The sequence below is a fragment of the Macaca fascicularis genome, chromosome 8 (assembly GCF_037993035.2).
Source record: "Macaca fascicularis isolate 582-1 chromosome 8, T2T-MFA8v1.1".
NCBI lineage: Eukaryota > Metazoa > Chordata > Mammalia > Primates > Cercopithecidae > Macaca > Macaca fascicularis.
The window spans coordinates 7,925,815-7,942,344 of record NC_088382.1 but is presented as its reverse complement, the minus strand read 5'-3'; the positions used below and the strand labels follow the sequence as shown (position 1 = coordinate 7,942,344).

The 16,530-nt window shown below is 49.1% G+C and overlaps 1 protein-coding gene and 1 pseudogene across 1 annotated transcript; both read right to left on the bottom strand.

Moving 5' to 3' along the window:
- Window positions 1-9,834: 9,834 nt before the first annotated feature.
- Window positions 9,835-11,810, bottom strand: LOC141407537 (protein FAM90A5-like; annotated as a pseudogene).
- A 368-nt stretch (window positions 11,811-12,178) lies between these two features.
- Window positions 12,179-15,159, bottom strand: LOC107126491 (proline-rich protein 23D1-like). The gene is made up of 4 exons (XM_015454532.3): window positions 14,752-15,159; window positions 13,923-13,984; window positions 13,613-13,680; window positions 12,179-13,384 (listed from the first exon to the last, which is right to left on the bottom strand). The coding sequence occupies exons 1-4, from the start codon at window positions 14,826-14,828 to the stop codon at window positions 12,752-12,754; spliced, it is 840 nt and encodes a 279-aa protein (XP_015310018.3). The 5' UTR covers window positions 14,829-15,159; the 3' UTR covers window positions 12,179-12,751.
- Between the last annotated feature and the right edge of the window lie 1,371 nt (window positions 15,160-16,530).

The following is a 16,530-nucleotide window of genomic DNA, read 5'->3' as shown; positions in this document are numbered from 1 at the left end:
CAATAGCCAAGGGGGGGAGAGGGGGTGGCTATTGGTCCCCCACCTCGCGGGGGGTGGCTCACCCCCCTGCGAGGTGGCTCCCAATAGCCAAGGGGGGGAGAGGGGGTGGCTATTGGTCCCCACCTCGCGGGGGGTGGCTCACCCCCCTGCGAGGTGGCTCCCAATAGCCAAGGGGGGGAGAGGGGGTGGCTATTGGTCCCCACCTCGCGGGGGGTGGCTCACCCCCCTGCGAGGTGGCTCCCAATAGCCAAGGGGGGGAGAGGGGGTGGCTATTGGTCCCCACCTCGCGGGGGGTGGCTCACCCCCCTGCGAGGTGGCTCCCAATAGCCAAGGGGGGGAGAGGGGGTGGCTATTGGTCCCCACCTCGCGGGGGGTGGCTCACCCCCTGCGAGGTGGCTCCCAATAGCCAAGGGGGGGAGAGGGGGGTGGCTATTGGTCCCCACCTCGCGGGGGGTGGCTCACCCCCCTGCGAGGTGGCTCCCAATAGCCAAGGGGGGGAGAGGGGGTGGCTATTGGTCCCCACCTCGCGGGGGGTGGCTCACCCCCCTGCGAGGTGGCTCCCAATAGCCAAGGGGGGGAGAGGGGGTGGCTATTGGTCCCCACCTCGCGGGGGGTGGCTCACCCCCCTGCGAGGTGGCTCCCAATAGCCAAGGGGGGGAGAGGGGGTGGCTATTGGTCCCCACCTCGCGGGGGGTGGCTCACCCCCCTGCGAGGTGGCTCCCAATAGCCAAGGGGGGGAGAGGGGGTGGCTATTGGTCCCCACCTCGCGGGGGGTGGCTCACCCCCCTGCGAGGTGGCTCCCAATAGCCAAGGGGGGGAGAGGGGGTGGCTATTGGTCCCCACCTCGCGGGGGGTGGCTCACCCCCCTGCGAGGTGGCTCCCAATAGCCAAGGGGGGAGAGGGGGTGGCTATTGGTCCCCACCTCGCGGGGGGTGGCTCACCCCCCTGCGAGGTGGCTCCCAATAGCCAAGGGGGGGGAGAGGGGGTGGCTATTGGTCCCCACCTCGCGGGGGGTGGCTCACCCCCCTGCGAGGTGGCTCCCAATAGCCAAGGGGGGGAGAGGGGGTGGCTATTGGTCCCCACCTCGCGGGGGGTGGCTCACCCCCCTGCGAGGTGGCTCCCAATAGCCAAGGGGGGGAGAGGGGGTGGCTATTGGTCCCCACCTCGCGGGGGGTGGCTCACCCCCCTGACAATATCACTGTTTTTTCTACATCCTCTGGAGTACCATGAATGTTATTATCTTCTCTCCCTTTAGCTGTTGATATCAATATCACCTGGCGCAGGACACACCCAGTACTATTGGTAGTATTATCATCCTCTCTTCTTCTGGATTGTTGGAAAAATATCTCAATCGAGTTGGACAACCCCTTTCGTATTGAAAGTAGTGTCATCCTCTCCCAAAGTGGATATTAGGAACCATTTCACTTGGGGCGTGTTGACTTCCTCGATATTAGTCGCGAAATCATCCTCTCTTCTCTGGGTATAGGAAACAATATGCCAGCCGGAGTAGACACTCCCCGCAACTTGAGATGTAATATCTCTGCCTGGATATTAGGATCCACGATGGACACACAGCTTGTTTACGATTTTGTGAGTAATATCATCTCACCTTCTAGACATTACGAACACAATCAAAGACAGTTGTACACCCTCTCCAGTATAGGGAGAAATATCATCCTCTCCCCTCCTGGATATTAGGATCAATATCAAAGGAGTGTTTATAACCCCTGCGATATTCTGAGTAATATCATCCTCTCCCAGGTGGAAATTAGGAACAGCATCACTGGTGGTATGTACACCCCCGGCGATATTGAAAGTGATGTCATCCTCTTCCCTCCTGGGTCATGGGAACAACATCACTGGGGGGTGTACACTTTCTGAGATATTGGGAGTAACATCATCTTCTGTGCCTTGGAATATTAAGGACAAGATCACGAGGTAAGCGTGTACATCTTTTGCAATATTGGGAATGAAATTATCCTCTCTCCCCCTGCAAATTAGGAAAGATATCACAGAGTGGGTCTTCACCTCCTGCGGTATGGGTATTGATACCATCTTCTCCCGTTCCGGATATCAGGAAGAGTATCACACGGGGTTGTACAGTGTCTGCGACACTGGGAGTAATATGAACCTCTCGGCCTTGAGATATTAAGAAGAATATCACAGGGTGGATATTCACCCCCTGCCGTATCGGGAGTAATATCAGCCTCTTCCCTCCATGATATTAGGAACAGTATCCCAGGCTGGGTGTTTGCCTCCTGCTCTATGGAGAGTCTTCCTTCCAGGATATTAGTAACAATATCACAGGGCGGGTGAACACAGCCTGCGATACTGGAATTATTATCATCCTCGCCCCCTCTGGGTACTAGGAAGAATATCACAGAAGAGCTGTACACTCCCTGCGATATTGGGAGTGATATCATACGATTCTTCCGTGACTATTAGGAGCAATATCACCAGGTGGCTGTCCATTCGTTGTTATGTTGGGAGTCATGTCATACTCTATCCCCCTAGATACTAGGATCAGTGTCACAGTGTGAGTGTACACCTACTACGATATTAAAACTAATATCATGCTCTCCGTCCCTGGATATTAGGAATGACATCACAGCTAGGTGTACACCCCTTGCGGTATTAGGAGTAATAATATGATTAATTATTAAACATCAATGATCGATTTTAATAATTATCAATGACATTATTAATTAATAAGATACCATTATTAATTATGGATAATTATTTTACACATAAGATTATGCATGCTTAAAATTAATTATTAATATTAATGTCATTTAACAATATTATTAGTTCTTAATATTAATCATTATTTTATTACTAACATCTCAGTATTGACTTAAGCAACGTTAATTACTGATATCATTATTTTATTATTAATAGTGATATTACTATTAATTATTGATACTAATCATTAACATTTTTAACCAGTATTAATTTTTACTATCTTTATTATGATTATTAATATCTATGGTTATTATTAATTGTTATTATATTTATTAATATTAATAATTAATAGACTTGTTCCTGATATCCGGCGGGGAGAGGATATTACTTCCAACATCGAAGAAAGTGTACACCCCTCTATGATGTTATTCCTAATAGCCAGGGGGTAGAGGATAACATTATTGAAACTATCACAGTGGGTGTATATCCCTGTGGTCGTCTTGTTTCTTATATCCTGGGTGGGAGAGGATGATATGACTCTCAATATCGCAGGGAGTGTAGACCTCCCCCATGATATTGTCCCTAACATCCAAAGGTGGAGAGGATGATATTTCTTCCGATTTCGCAGTGGGTGTACACCACCCCGTGATATGATTCCTAATATCCAGGGGGCGAGAGGATTATTCTCAATATTGCAGGAGATGTACACTGCCTAGTGATATTGTTCCTAATATCCAGGGATGGAGAGTATATCACCCCCAATAGAGCAGGGGGTGTACACCCCTTCTGTGACATTGTTCCTTATAGCCAGCGAGAGAGAGGAAGACATTACTCCAAATATCGTGGGGGGTGTACACCCCCTTGTGATAATTGTACACACACCCCCTGTGATATTGTTCTGAATATCCAGAGGGAGAGAAAATGATATGGCTCCCAATATCACAGGGGGTATACATCCTCCTGTGATATTGTTTCTTATATTCAGGGGGAGAGGATGATATGACTCCCAATATCGCAGGGGTTGTACACACCTCCTGCGATATTGTTCCTAATATCCCGAAGGGTGCAGCATAATATTTCTCTCAATATCGTAGGCGGTGTACACCTACTTTGTAATATTGCTCTTAATATCCACGATGGGAGAGGATGATATGACTCCCAATATCGTAAGAAGTATACAGCCACCTGTGATATAGTTCCTAACATCTGGATGGGGAGAGGATGATATTACTGCCCATACCGCTCGAGTTGTAAAACCCCTTCGATATTTTCCCCATAATTCTGAAAGGAGAGGATGATATTGCTCCCAATATCGAAGAAGGCGTTCACCCCCCTGTGACACTATGCACAATATCCACGTTGGGAGACGATGATATTACGCCCAATATTGCAGGGGATGTACACCCAGCATGGGATATTGTTCCTTAAATCGAGAGGGGGAGAAGATGCTATTGATCCCAATAACGCAGGGGCTGTGGCTGTACACCCCTCCTGTGATACTGTTCTTAATATCCTAGGGAAGAAGGATGATACTACACCCAATATCGCAGGGGGTGTACACCCACCCAGTGATATTGTTATTAATGTACTCCACCTCCAACCACCAGGGATATCGTTCCTAATATCCAGGGAAAGAGAGGATAACATTATGCCCAATATCGAGGGACAGTGTTCACACCCTCTGTGATGTTGTTCCTAGTATCCAAAGGTAGAGATGATGATATTAATGGCCATATCGCAGGGGGTGTACACCCTTCTGTGATATCGTTTTTGACATTCAGTGGGGGAGAGGAAAACATGAATCCCAATATTACTGAAGGTGTACAGACCCCTGTGATGTGGTTCCTAATGTACAGGGGAAAGAGAAGAATATTGCTCTCAATATCTCAGGGGGTGTAACTATCCTGCCCCCTGTATATTGCTCTTAATATGCAGAGGGGTGGTGGCTGATAGTACTCCCAATATCCCAGAAGGTGCACACACAGTTGTGATAGAGTTCCTAATATCCAGCGGGAAAGAGGATGTTTTTACTTTCGATATCTCAGTGGGTGTACACCGCCCCCAACCCCGGGGTATCGTTCCTAATATCCAGGCAGGAAGAAGATGACATGGCTGACAATATCGAAGGGGGTGGACACCTCTTCAGAGATATGGTTCCTCTTATCCAGGGGGTAAATGGATGATATTACTCCCAATAAAGTAGGAACCGTACAGCCACCCTGGGATTTTGTCCTTAATAACCACAGGGGAGAGGTGATATTACTACCAACATTGCAAGGGGTGTACACCCCTCCTGTGATATTATTTCTTATGTCCAGGAAAGGAGAAGATGGTATTACTACCAATATTGAAGGGATGGACAGCCCCCATGGGATATTGTCCTAAAGATACAGGTTGAAAGAAGATGAGATTCCATCCAATATAACAAGGGGTGTACATCCTGCCTGTGATATGAATCGTAAAACCTAGAAGAATAGAGAATGGCATTGCTTCCAAAAACACACGGGGTGTACACCCACCCTGTGACATTGTTCCTGTCATCTAAAGGAAGAGATGATGATACTACTCCCACTACTGGAGAAGGTACACACCCCCCTGTGATATTGTTCCTCATAACTTGTGGAGGAGAGCATGATATTACTTCCAGTATGACAGTGGCTTGACACCCAGTCTGTGATATTGCTCCTAATTTCCAGTAGGTAAAGTATGATGTTCCTGCCAAGAGAGTAGGGGGTGTACAACCCCCCTGTGATATGTCTCCGAATATTCAGGGAAACACAGGACGACATTACCCCAAATCTCCCAAAAAGTGTACACCCATTGTGTGATATGGTTCCTAATATCCGGAGGTGCAGAGGATGGTATTCGTTCTCCTGTCGCAGGCTGTGTACACACAACCTGTGAAATTGTTCCTAATATCCTGAATAAAAGAGACTGCTAATAATGGACACACATTGCAGGGGGGAGTAATTGGCTATTACGATCCACATCGCACGGGAGTGAGGCACTCCCTGCGATATGGGGAGTAATAGCAACCTCCTCTCCCCACTGGCTATTACAATCCACATCGCAGGGCAGTTCAGGACACCAGCCCTGCCCCAACCTTGACCCAGACATTGGGTGTCATGGGACCACCTCAGGGTGGGTGGCAGCTCAGCTCGAAGGTACCCCTGCTGCCAAAGACTAACTGTTCTGCTAGTTTGAATCTGGCCACAGGGTCTCTGTTGGTGAGACAGGTGACCATGAGGCAGACACCCTGAAATCTAGCACGACAGAGCTCAACACCCCATGAGAGTCACCATAGCACGCAGACTTTGCAGACATACTAGCGAAGGCCACAGCAGGCCCTGAGTGAGGAACAAGCTGACCAAGATCCTGGGGTTCTGCCACACAGCCCTTAAACCAGGGACTGGAAACTGTTTCCCTAAAGAGCCAGGAGTCAGTATTTTCAGCTTTGCCAACTGATCTTTGCCTCAAGAATGCAACTCTGCCATGGCTACACCACAGCAGCCTTCTGCAGGTGGCCTGTGAAGAGATGGGCATAACTGCACCCCCATAAAACTTTACTTATGGACATGGAACCTTAGTGTCATGAAGTGTTGTTTTTTTATTTGTTCAACCATTTGGAAATATAAAATCTATTCTTGATTCACGGGCCACAAGAGCAGGCAGGTATGGGCTGCCCCTGGCCGACCTCTGGAATGAGCTTAGAGAAGGAAATGACAGGCTGGGTCAGCGCAGCCTCCTCATAGCGGGTTCGCTGCAGGAGGGTCCTTCATAGCGACCACTTCTCATCCTTCATCTTGGCTTCAAGTGCAGCTCAGGTGGAGAAAGAGAGAACAGAACCGGCCTCAGCAACAAGAAGGAATGAGATGCAGGGTCAAGTAGCCATGTGGATCCATCACACTCAACATTCACACCAAGCGGAGCACAGGCAGGACCAGCCCGGGGGGGGCTGAAGTGGAGACTCTCTCGGGTGGGTGCCCTCTGGGTGGGCAAGATTCTCTACCTAAAACTCAAATAGAAGATCTACACAGCAGTAGTTACAGAAAACACACACTAAGAAAAAGGCCAAAATAAAAATAGGACACCAAGTTTGGCCAACCGGGTCTCACAAGCCAGTAGGTAAGAAAGCCCAGGAGGGTCCACCAGAGGAGCGGGCGGTGGGTTCCTGCCTGCAGGGGGCCTGGGACACCCCATTCCCACAGATGAGGACCCAAGCTTTGTGGAGGAAGCTGTCAGAGTCACCAGTGAGCTGTTCAGAGCTGGAGCCACAGAGCAGGGGAGGAGCCCTGGCCATGTCCCCGTGTGGCTGAGAAGCTGGGGTGGGGGCACACCCCCAGGGGCTGATGCAAACAGTGGACCGCGAGTCTTCCTTCTGTCCAGAGGATGCTCAGCTCCCAAGGGACCACCAAAGTCTCGAAACCAGGGACACACCACTTGACCCTCAAGCCCAGGCCTCCTGGACCAGGCAATGTCCAGTACAGGCAGGCAGTCTGGGCTTGGGGCCAGGACAGGGGTGGATGGTCCTGCTAGGCAGGCCTCCTTCTCCCTACCAGCTGGGCTGGTTGCACTGTATTTTTGTTATGGCAACATATTGCTGCCCACTTTGGCCACACTAGTCCCCGGCTCCCTGGCTAGGCCCAGTGCTGTCCAACCCACCTACACAAGCCCCACACACCCAGTGCCCACCAGACTCCCGTCAGCCAGGAGGACCCATGCTCACCCCCTGAAGTATCCGTAGGAACCTGCATCCCACAGGGACCCACAGCTCAGGGCCAACCTCCATGGGGACTCTTGGTTGTGGTGCTAGGGGCGGGGGGTAGTTGACCTCCAGCCCTCCCATCCTGGCCACTGTGTTTTGTGGGGATCATTCAGTCCTGGGAGCTTCCTAGGGACCCCAGAAGGAAGACAACAGGGTGGTCATGGCAGCCTGAAATTACAGGTGTACTTTCTTTCCTGGGCTGTCGCTCAGATGGACAGGTGCGCTGGCGCTCAGATGGGCAGGTGCTGGAGCAGCCCTGCTGGAAGCGATGCAGCCTTCAGGAAGCCAGAGGAAGGGGCGGAGAGGGACCTGGCTGCCTTTTATACTGCCTCTGGACCCCTGACGCGAAACGGACCCTAACCTAATCAACTTAATCCAATTACATGACCTGGAAAGGTCTATTTGCCCAGCCCACTCTAAGACGATGTTCACTATAGACAGACATTCTAAAACCTACGTGTACAGCTGCAAGCTTTGAAGAATAGATGCTTCCCGTCAGGTATGTAGCACTGGTGCATGTACTCCTGTCTTGTTTTACATTTTTTTTTTTCAAATAAGGTGCTAAAATAGACACAGTGTAATTGGACCATATTTACTCTATTTCAACTAGGCCTCTGTGTCATCAAGGAGGTTTACCTTGACATGCAATCTCAGCCGTTATCCATCTTCAGAGCTTCTCCTTCTTCCCCACGGTAAGTGTGTCAGCAGAAAACCCTTACCACACCCTCACGTGTTTTCTCCTCCAGGAGGCCCTTGGAAACCACCGTGAATTGGACTGCACTGGGAAACCCAGATGAAGAAAGTCAACACCGCTTTGTCCTTCGGTGCCTGGCTGCTTTTTCAGCTCCAGACATTATGCCTGAAGAGTCTCCAGGACGCTGGTGGAGCTGTATTTCCTTGGGTCCCATTGCGATTTCTCTGGATTTGCGAAGATCCAGCGGGCTTTCTGTGGAACTCTCTTGTTGGGGAACTTTGGTGCCACATCCCCTCATTCTGCCCTTCGTCATCTGCACCTGCACAAGTTAGGGTTCATGTTCCTTGGGCGGGAAGAGACAGGCAGGAGTCGGAATGCTGAACCAGCACATTGGGGGCATTTTCTCACGTGGTCCAAGTGACCCCATGGTCTTCTAGAGCTTTGGAACCAGTCGCGTCCCACTTGACACTACACCCGACTGTCAGTTGCTGAATCTTGTTGGCCCTCCGGCGATCTCCCGTTGGATGAGTTGCACCTGCTGAAACTCGATTTCCCTTGGATTTGCGCTTCATTAATTATTCATGATCCGGGTGGGAACGCCTGCTTACATCCCTCTGCGGCTGTTCTCTGAGCTTTCCGGTCACATCGTTTCCTGCCACGCTCTTTGATTCATTTTGGTCATGCTCCTTTTGCTGTCAGAGGAGCAGAGAGTTGATCTTGTTGATTCTGGATACTGATACTTTCTAGGTGATCTGGATAATCAAGGTAACGACCCTCAATGGCGGCGGAAAGGGAGCAGCCATTTGGCGTCGCTCAGAAAATCCCGCTCAGTTCCGGGGCCTCTTAGATGTGGAATCCTGGTCAGAATTGTTCCCAGGTCAGAGAACGGAGATAGCCTGGCCATGATGGGGTATCCTTGCCTAGAGTTTTCAGTGAGTCTCGACCTCAGCTACTCTTAGGATCAGGGGGAGAAGCATGGAAAGGCCCGGTGCTCAGGCATCCGGAAAGAAGACGGGATGAATATTCTACCTCTGAAGTACATCCGAAATCTGGGAGTTTATTTCAGCTTTATTGGGTTCTACTTGGCGAATGAAACTGTGCCTCGTTCATACGCACATCCGGAAACCACTTCATGGGGGCCGTCACAGTTTGAACCCCACACGTGGCATCGTGGTGAGTCAAATGGGGACTCGGGGTGCAAGCGACGCTCCCCACGTGTTAGCGTGCGAAAGGTGAGATTCACTTGGCGGAATTTGACTAGGTGCGTGTTGGTAGAGTGGGGCTGAGGTTCTCTTACCCCTGTGGATGTTTAAGAATTCAAAAGTCCTGCCGAGTCCTGCGGTCCCCTCAATCAACTCTGTTTCAGAAATATAATGACTTGGATTGCTAACAAGTCAAGAAATTTTCAAGCCCTTGGAAAATCAGTTCCACACAAACACGGAATGAAAGTCAAAAGAGAGTATGTCATTGAGAATTTTATTCACTTAAAAACCAATTAAACACACCTATTTCCAATGGCATTCCAGATTCCAGTTTTCGAGGCTGAGGAAACACCCCAAGAACGCTTTGCGCAGAAAGCTTCACAGCGTCCAAAACACTGCTGTCAGGGCAGGGCACAGCTGAAGGCCTGTATCTCTCAGGGTTCCCTAACTGTTCCCTGATTCAGTCATCTAGAGAGCAAACACACAGTCATTCCCCAGTTTCCTACTGACATCACAGCGGAAGTCTGACTCCTGTGCGTCACCGTCACCCAGTTTCCGAGGCAACGAATCACTGGCACAGAAGCTTCTCGTGGCGGGTTTCCGGACAGCCCTGAGAACTACAATGTCCCTCACCAGAATTCAATGAGGCAGAGTCTCTGCATGTGGTCTCTGCCTGGCCTGGGCTCCAACATCCACAGAAGCACCACAGCTGGGGAGCTTGGGAGTCACCACACACAGTCTGCTCTCTGCTCTGTGCTCCGCAGTCCCACAGTCCCTCCAAGTCACGGGAGCTGGAGGCCACGGAGCCCCTGCCACCTGCAGTCTCACTCTAGGTCAGAATCGCTGTCCTCTGAGGAGGAGGAAACCTGAAGGTCCTCATAGAGGACACTCAGGGGGACAGGAACACAGGGAGCCTCAGACTTCTCTGAGACGTGAGGGCTGTGAGCCAGGAAGGCTCCCGGCTTCTCAGGAGAGGGGAACGAGGGAGCTGTCAGGAGGCTGGAGCTCCACCATCCGTTTTCCAGTCTCCGGAAGAACATTCTGAGAGGCTGGGCCCCATCGTGGCTGGCCGCTGGGTGATGGGACATGGTGCAGGCCTGGGCAGTAGGCAGGCAAGGTCTGCGGTGCGGAGGCTGCCGGTCACTGCTGGGCACCTGGTCGGGTGTCCTCCTGCTCATCTGGGGCGACGGACTTGGTCTGAGTTCGGTTGCAGCTGGTGGAGGTTGGAGAGTCTCCGTGGCCCCCAGCTCACCTCCCTGGATGGCATTTTCAGGCATCTGGAAGGGACCCATTCTCGGTTTCTTGGGGAAGTTCAGGCAAGCCTGAGTCGGAGCCTGGGCAGGTCTCTTGGCTCCTGGCCTGAAACTGAGATTGGAGCCGAGGCCCAAGTTGTGTGTGTCGGCTGGTGGGCAGGGCTGTGAGGTCACCACAGGACGTTTGTCTTGTGCTTGGGGGCTGATGACCCAGATCAGGCCGTGGGGCTTGGAGGCAGCCTGGGGAGCTTCTGGGCAGCCACCCTGAGGGCTGCTGTGTGTCGGCTTCACCACGACGAGAGGCTCCGGGCCCTGCTGCCTGACTCCAGGCTAAGGGATGTCGGCCACTGCCCCTGTCTGTGGTTCCTTTGGTCGGAGACTTGCCGAGGAGCTTGCACTGGCTTTTCTGAGGGGAGACAGTGAAGCCAAGTCGGATACCATGTCAGACATTTTGGTAGCTGAGCCATCAGTGAGGGCAGGGTCCACGCGTGGCCTCTTATTGGTTGTGTGGACCGGCATTGGCCTGCTTGCAACCTGAAAGAAAGGAGACCACACACGTTAGAAGTTCCTCAGCATCAAGCCAACATGGAAATCAACCACATCCAAAGACAAGGTGCACACAGCAGGAAATTCTTAATACGGTATGGCCAGGCGGTCCTTGGAAGTAGGGACAGATCCTCAACGTGTGTGCTGATCAGGACAAGACCCATGAAAAATGCACTCTTGAGCTATGATCTAAGAATACCATTTTTCTAAAGATTGTGTCTTGGGCATTAACTGGATCAAAGCGCCTCCACTCAGCCTTTCATGAAGTGGGACGGACTAATGCCCTTCTGAAGGCAGGCTGGTGGCTCAAGGGTTCCCAGGACGTCTTTTCTGAAAACATGCATGTTCCTGGAGTTAGCCTCCTCGATGTTTGGGGCCTCTGAGGGACTAATTTCCTCACACCGCTAGGAAGATGTTGTTGGCAGGCTTGCCATCATTGCACAGAAAGAAAGCAACAGGAAATACGGCATCTTCAGATGCCTTCACCTGGAATCAAATGGACATGGAAGGATCGTGGAGTCCCTGACCCCAGGAAGGCAGGGAAGAGGGGTTCCCCGATCCCCTCATACACACAGGAACCTGAAAGGAAATCAACCACGGTGACCTAGAGGAGAAAAAGACCAGGGGCCCAGGGTGACACTCACCCTCAGATAATCACAAGATTCCATAGATTCTTTTTGATTTGTACTGCTAGATTTCCTAGACAGGGAGAGCCTGGGAGCATCTGTGAGCAAGCGCAGGTGCCAATCCCAATCCACAGAGCCAAGCTCTGTCCAAACATTTGCTAAGCTAGACCAATCCCCAGGCCCAGAGGTGTAAACAGTGACTCCACTCAGGACTTGGAAGGAGGAGCACAGGAAAAGGCCCAAATTTGCCAAGAAAGCTCTCAGAAATGTGGCAGTTATTTCATAAGTACTTGAATAATAAACCCAAACAATGGAAAACAAAACTAAAGAAAGGCAAATGTGAATGGAAACGTGATGAGTTAGAGCAGGAGAGTGTCTCAGTTGGAAGCAAGCACAGCAGTCACCACTACTTCATTCAATCACGTTGATATTTATTCAAAAGCATTGGCCTGGGGAGTGTAGGGAACCTGGACTAAGACAAGGAATGGGGCACAGCTTGGAGAAAAAGGGAAGAGTCTGAGGACAGAAATAGAGCACCAGCCTTAGGAATTATTTATCGTGGCATCAGACCAATGACTACAAGGACATCAGTATTCAAGGGGAGGTGTTAACCCTGGGAGTGAGCAGCTGTCTTCAGATGAATTTTCAGGCCACGTCATGCTGGAAGCAGAACTCTCACACGGAGCAGTCAGGGATTCGATTGAGTGTGGTTGGATTCATGTAGTTAAATAAGAAGAGAAATTCTAAGGGATAGTGTGTGTGAAGTGAAATGTGAATGTTTTGTTTGAACTCCCTGCAGCTCTCCCCGTTCCTGCAGCATCTGGGACCCTCTGCTGTTGAAGTCAGCGGGTGATGATGGGAAACAGCAAAGGGGAAGAAAGTGGTCCCTGGAATTACTCTCTCTCCACATTTCAGGGAATGCACTGACTAAGGACTTGGACAATCTCTGACCCATCAATGCCGGGGGTGGCTCTTGGGTTAAATCACTTCCTAAAGAGACGTCTCCGTGCCTTGCTGGGAGGCCTGTGGTGAACCCTGCGATAGATCCGGGGATCAGGACTTGGTGAAGGGGGCATAGGTCTGAGGGACGAGGTGCACAAGAGCTCCATAGCACGCAGGCTGAAACTGGAATCGGCAGGTCTAGGGCATCCCACAGGACTAGGTGTGGGTGGTAGAGGGTAGCGTTGGGGGAAGGCTGCCAGACAGTGTGGAATGCACAATGGGGTTACTAGGAGACAAGGACTGGTCCCAGTCCTGTTGTTTGCTGGGGGTATCATCAAGGGCTGGTGATATAGGGGTGCTGCCTCCCCATCTTCTGCAGGTGAAAAAGGCACATTCTCTCCTTTCATGTCTGAGATGACTCCATCTTGAACATGGAACTCCAAGGTGAAATCATCAGCCGAAGGCAAGATGTACTGGATCTGCACAGGGAACTGCAGGCCATCTTGTGACCTCAGGACATGCTCAGGGCCAATCACAATGACTATGTTCTCCAGGGTTAGTTGCAGCGCTGTTTCTGGGGCCAGGATGAGGACGCCCTCTTCCAGGCTCAGCCTCACTTCTGTCCCTTGTTCCAGGACTATGATGAGCTCCTCAGTGCCAGAATCCAGCCGCTCCTGTGGAAAGACAGTCCTCAGTATTCTGCCCTCCAAAAAGGCTGCAAATGATGATCATGGGGAGGGAGATGCCAGGAGCTTCACCGTTTAGAACTTTAAAATACAAACTCCCTCCCAGAATTGGCTCTCATGCTGACCCACCTAAATGTACATCTACTGGATATCACTTGAGCCTGAAGATTGTGCAGCACTGTCCAATCTTTGCCATACAAGGACATAGGAACTTACCTGGGGAGGTTCCAGGGACTGGCATGAATTCAGGTGTGGAGCTCCTGAAATTGAGAGTATTTTTGCACCTGCAGAGAGACCACAGTAAGAGAGGCTAAGGCTCTCTTCCAGCAAGAGTCTCCTGGATTTCAGAATGTGACCTTCAGAAATCCACAACCCAGCACTGGCTAGCCTCAGGACACCAGCCCACAACAATCCAGCATTGCTTTCCACTCGCCCTGCAGAAAACACCCTCTCCATTTATGTCATGAGCCATGACACTGACCTCCAGGCATGGGGATCTTAAGAAATATTAGGGAACGTGCCTTACCTGTACAGGGACCCTGCTCCACTTGGCGGCGTTTGGGTGGATTCATTTGTGTGGTAGCCAAACTGCAGGACAGAAAGGGACCCAACAGTCTTCCACATAGTGACACAAAGTCTAATTCTCACAAGCCCCAAACTTCATTAGCCATCTGGCACACATTGTTGCTGTGGCCCAAAATCACATGCACTTGTGTTCAGCTCCAAATCCTATGTGCATCCAGAAAGTCCTAACACTCATCTCCCACCCTCTCCTTTTCTAGAGGCTTTTCCTGTTGGTGCATGTGTGTGATGAGAGATGGTGATCACAGGAAACAGTTTGCTTTTTCAGGAGCTCATCCACATGAGAAGGAGGGACATCTAATTTGGCCTGAGGACTTTAGGAGAAGATGCTGATTTTTCAGGTATCTAACCTCTGTGTCTATGCAGTTACAGTGTGAATGGAGTGAGAGATGATGGGAAATGTTTCATTTTCTAGTGAGCACAAGGAAAACATTTAGATCATGCCCACAGTTTACCTGTCTCCACACAAGAGGCAACTTCCATTTACCCAGAGGACAGAGATTAACAGTGAAAAGAAACATGAGATGAGCCCCCAACAGGTTGCCGAAACCCCCCATGCTGGCCGCATCCTGTGGTCTCCACTGTGGGTCTCATATCTCCCCGATGTGTTCTAAATTTATAACATTCAAGGTCATGGCAGGCCAGGGTGTCTTCTCTGCCCTAGTCTGGCCCTTTAGCATATATTCACACACACACACACACATGCACACACATAGTCACACACAGTCACATGTCAACCTGACAACCCAGAGTAGCCACATACTCCAACATACCTGGTCTCTCCTTCATTGTCATTCTGCCATTCTGTCTGGAAATCCCTGGGGCTTCTTGGGCGCCGGTAACCATACATAGTAAATGGTCCCTGGACTTGCTTGTGGCAAAAAAATCTCAATCTTTGGCCTATTTTCTGTAAATCTATACAGTTTACGCCTTGATCTTTTACTTTACCTGAAGGGAAATTATCAGCCCCTAGCACAGCACAGCCAGAGCATGGGAGAGCGTGCCCTGGCCTGGGACCAGTCAAATGGTGCTTTGGTAGAGTCAGATCTTGGGGAAATCCTCCAGGAGTCTTATAAGAGGTGGAGCCATGGGATTTGTCAAAATGGATGAATGTGATTGGCTAGTGGTGCTGATTAAACAACACGAGGGGCCTGCATGGGAGTGGTTTTATCAAAACTCAATCAATATGAGTGTGACCCTGTCAGAATTAGCCTAATTCAATCAAAATTAATTCAAGATCTCTACTCTGATTCACCATATAATTGTGATATAAAATAACAGTATTTTAAACTAGTGATATTTACTTTCTATTGTAGTCTGTTCATTAATTGGGTAGGACAATTATTTTTTGTAAAGTTCATGTGTACATCATTTCTCAGTAAACATAAAGGATTGGGTCTAGAAAACTTTGAAGATACCACAAATTGTATATGCTCAAGTCCCTTGTATAAAATGGTGTAGAATTTAGATATAACGCATTCACATTAATTTATATAATTTAAATGATCTCTAGATTATTTTTAATACCTAATGCAATGCTCAGATGTCACATCACTTATGTGAACTCAAAAAGAATGTGGTGCATGGAAAATTTAAGATTTCTTTGAAGAAACTTGTGCAAATATTTTGTGAATATTTTCTATTCAAGATTAGTTGAATCCATGAAGATGGAACCTAAGGATATGGAGGGCTAACAGTATTTTTAAATAATAAAATAATATGTATTTTAAGTGAATTAAGTTTTAAAACGAATCTCCTGGGGAAAGTTGTCCAAACATAATAAGCGAGTATTGTAAGACAACCGGGGGAAAATACAAAAAGAACCTTTACTTAATTTCTGATATATCATCGTGTATTAATCTGTCTGTTAATTTATTTCTTGCCTGTATTCCCACTGGACTAATTTCAGAATTATAAGGCAAGTTTTGCTTTCAACATTACTTACTAATTACAAATCCATCGTTTTTATGGTCAAAGTCACCTAAACTTCTTGCAGGTGGCCGAACACCATATGCCTGAACTCAGAATTAGTCATTTTAAGATTAAAAATTATTTGGCAACATAAAGAATAATAGATGGTATTGGGGGAAAACAGTAATCCAGTAATCACCAGAATTGAACTAGAAGGAAAATCTCTGAGGGTGCACCATTACTGAGCATGCCATCTCTAACAGGCCCCTGAGCTCAGGGCTTCATTCTCCCTCTGAAACTTGTATAAAATTATTTGTGGATTCTCTTTCCATTTAGCTGATAATTTCGTCAGTTTTATTAGGTGAGGTATAGATCGTGTTTCCCTTAAATGTTAAAAAAAATAAAATGAATCTAATTCGCAAATGTCTTTTGACTGAAGCTTTCCTCTCTAGTTAGATAAATCATTTAGAAGAATAAAAGGAAGACAGGAAGATTCCTTTAATTTTGCCAGTGTCTTAAAGGCCTTCAAGGGGAACATTAGTGCCTTTATCCAGAGAACTGTCTGCTTTGGGGATTTTGATCATTTCTGAGGAGAGCAGCAGATAATTGGCTGAAGATCAGATGTAGTTATAAAATTGGAT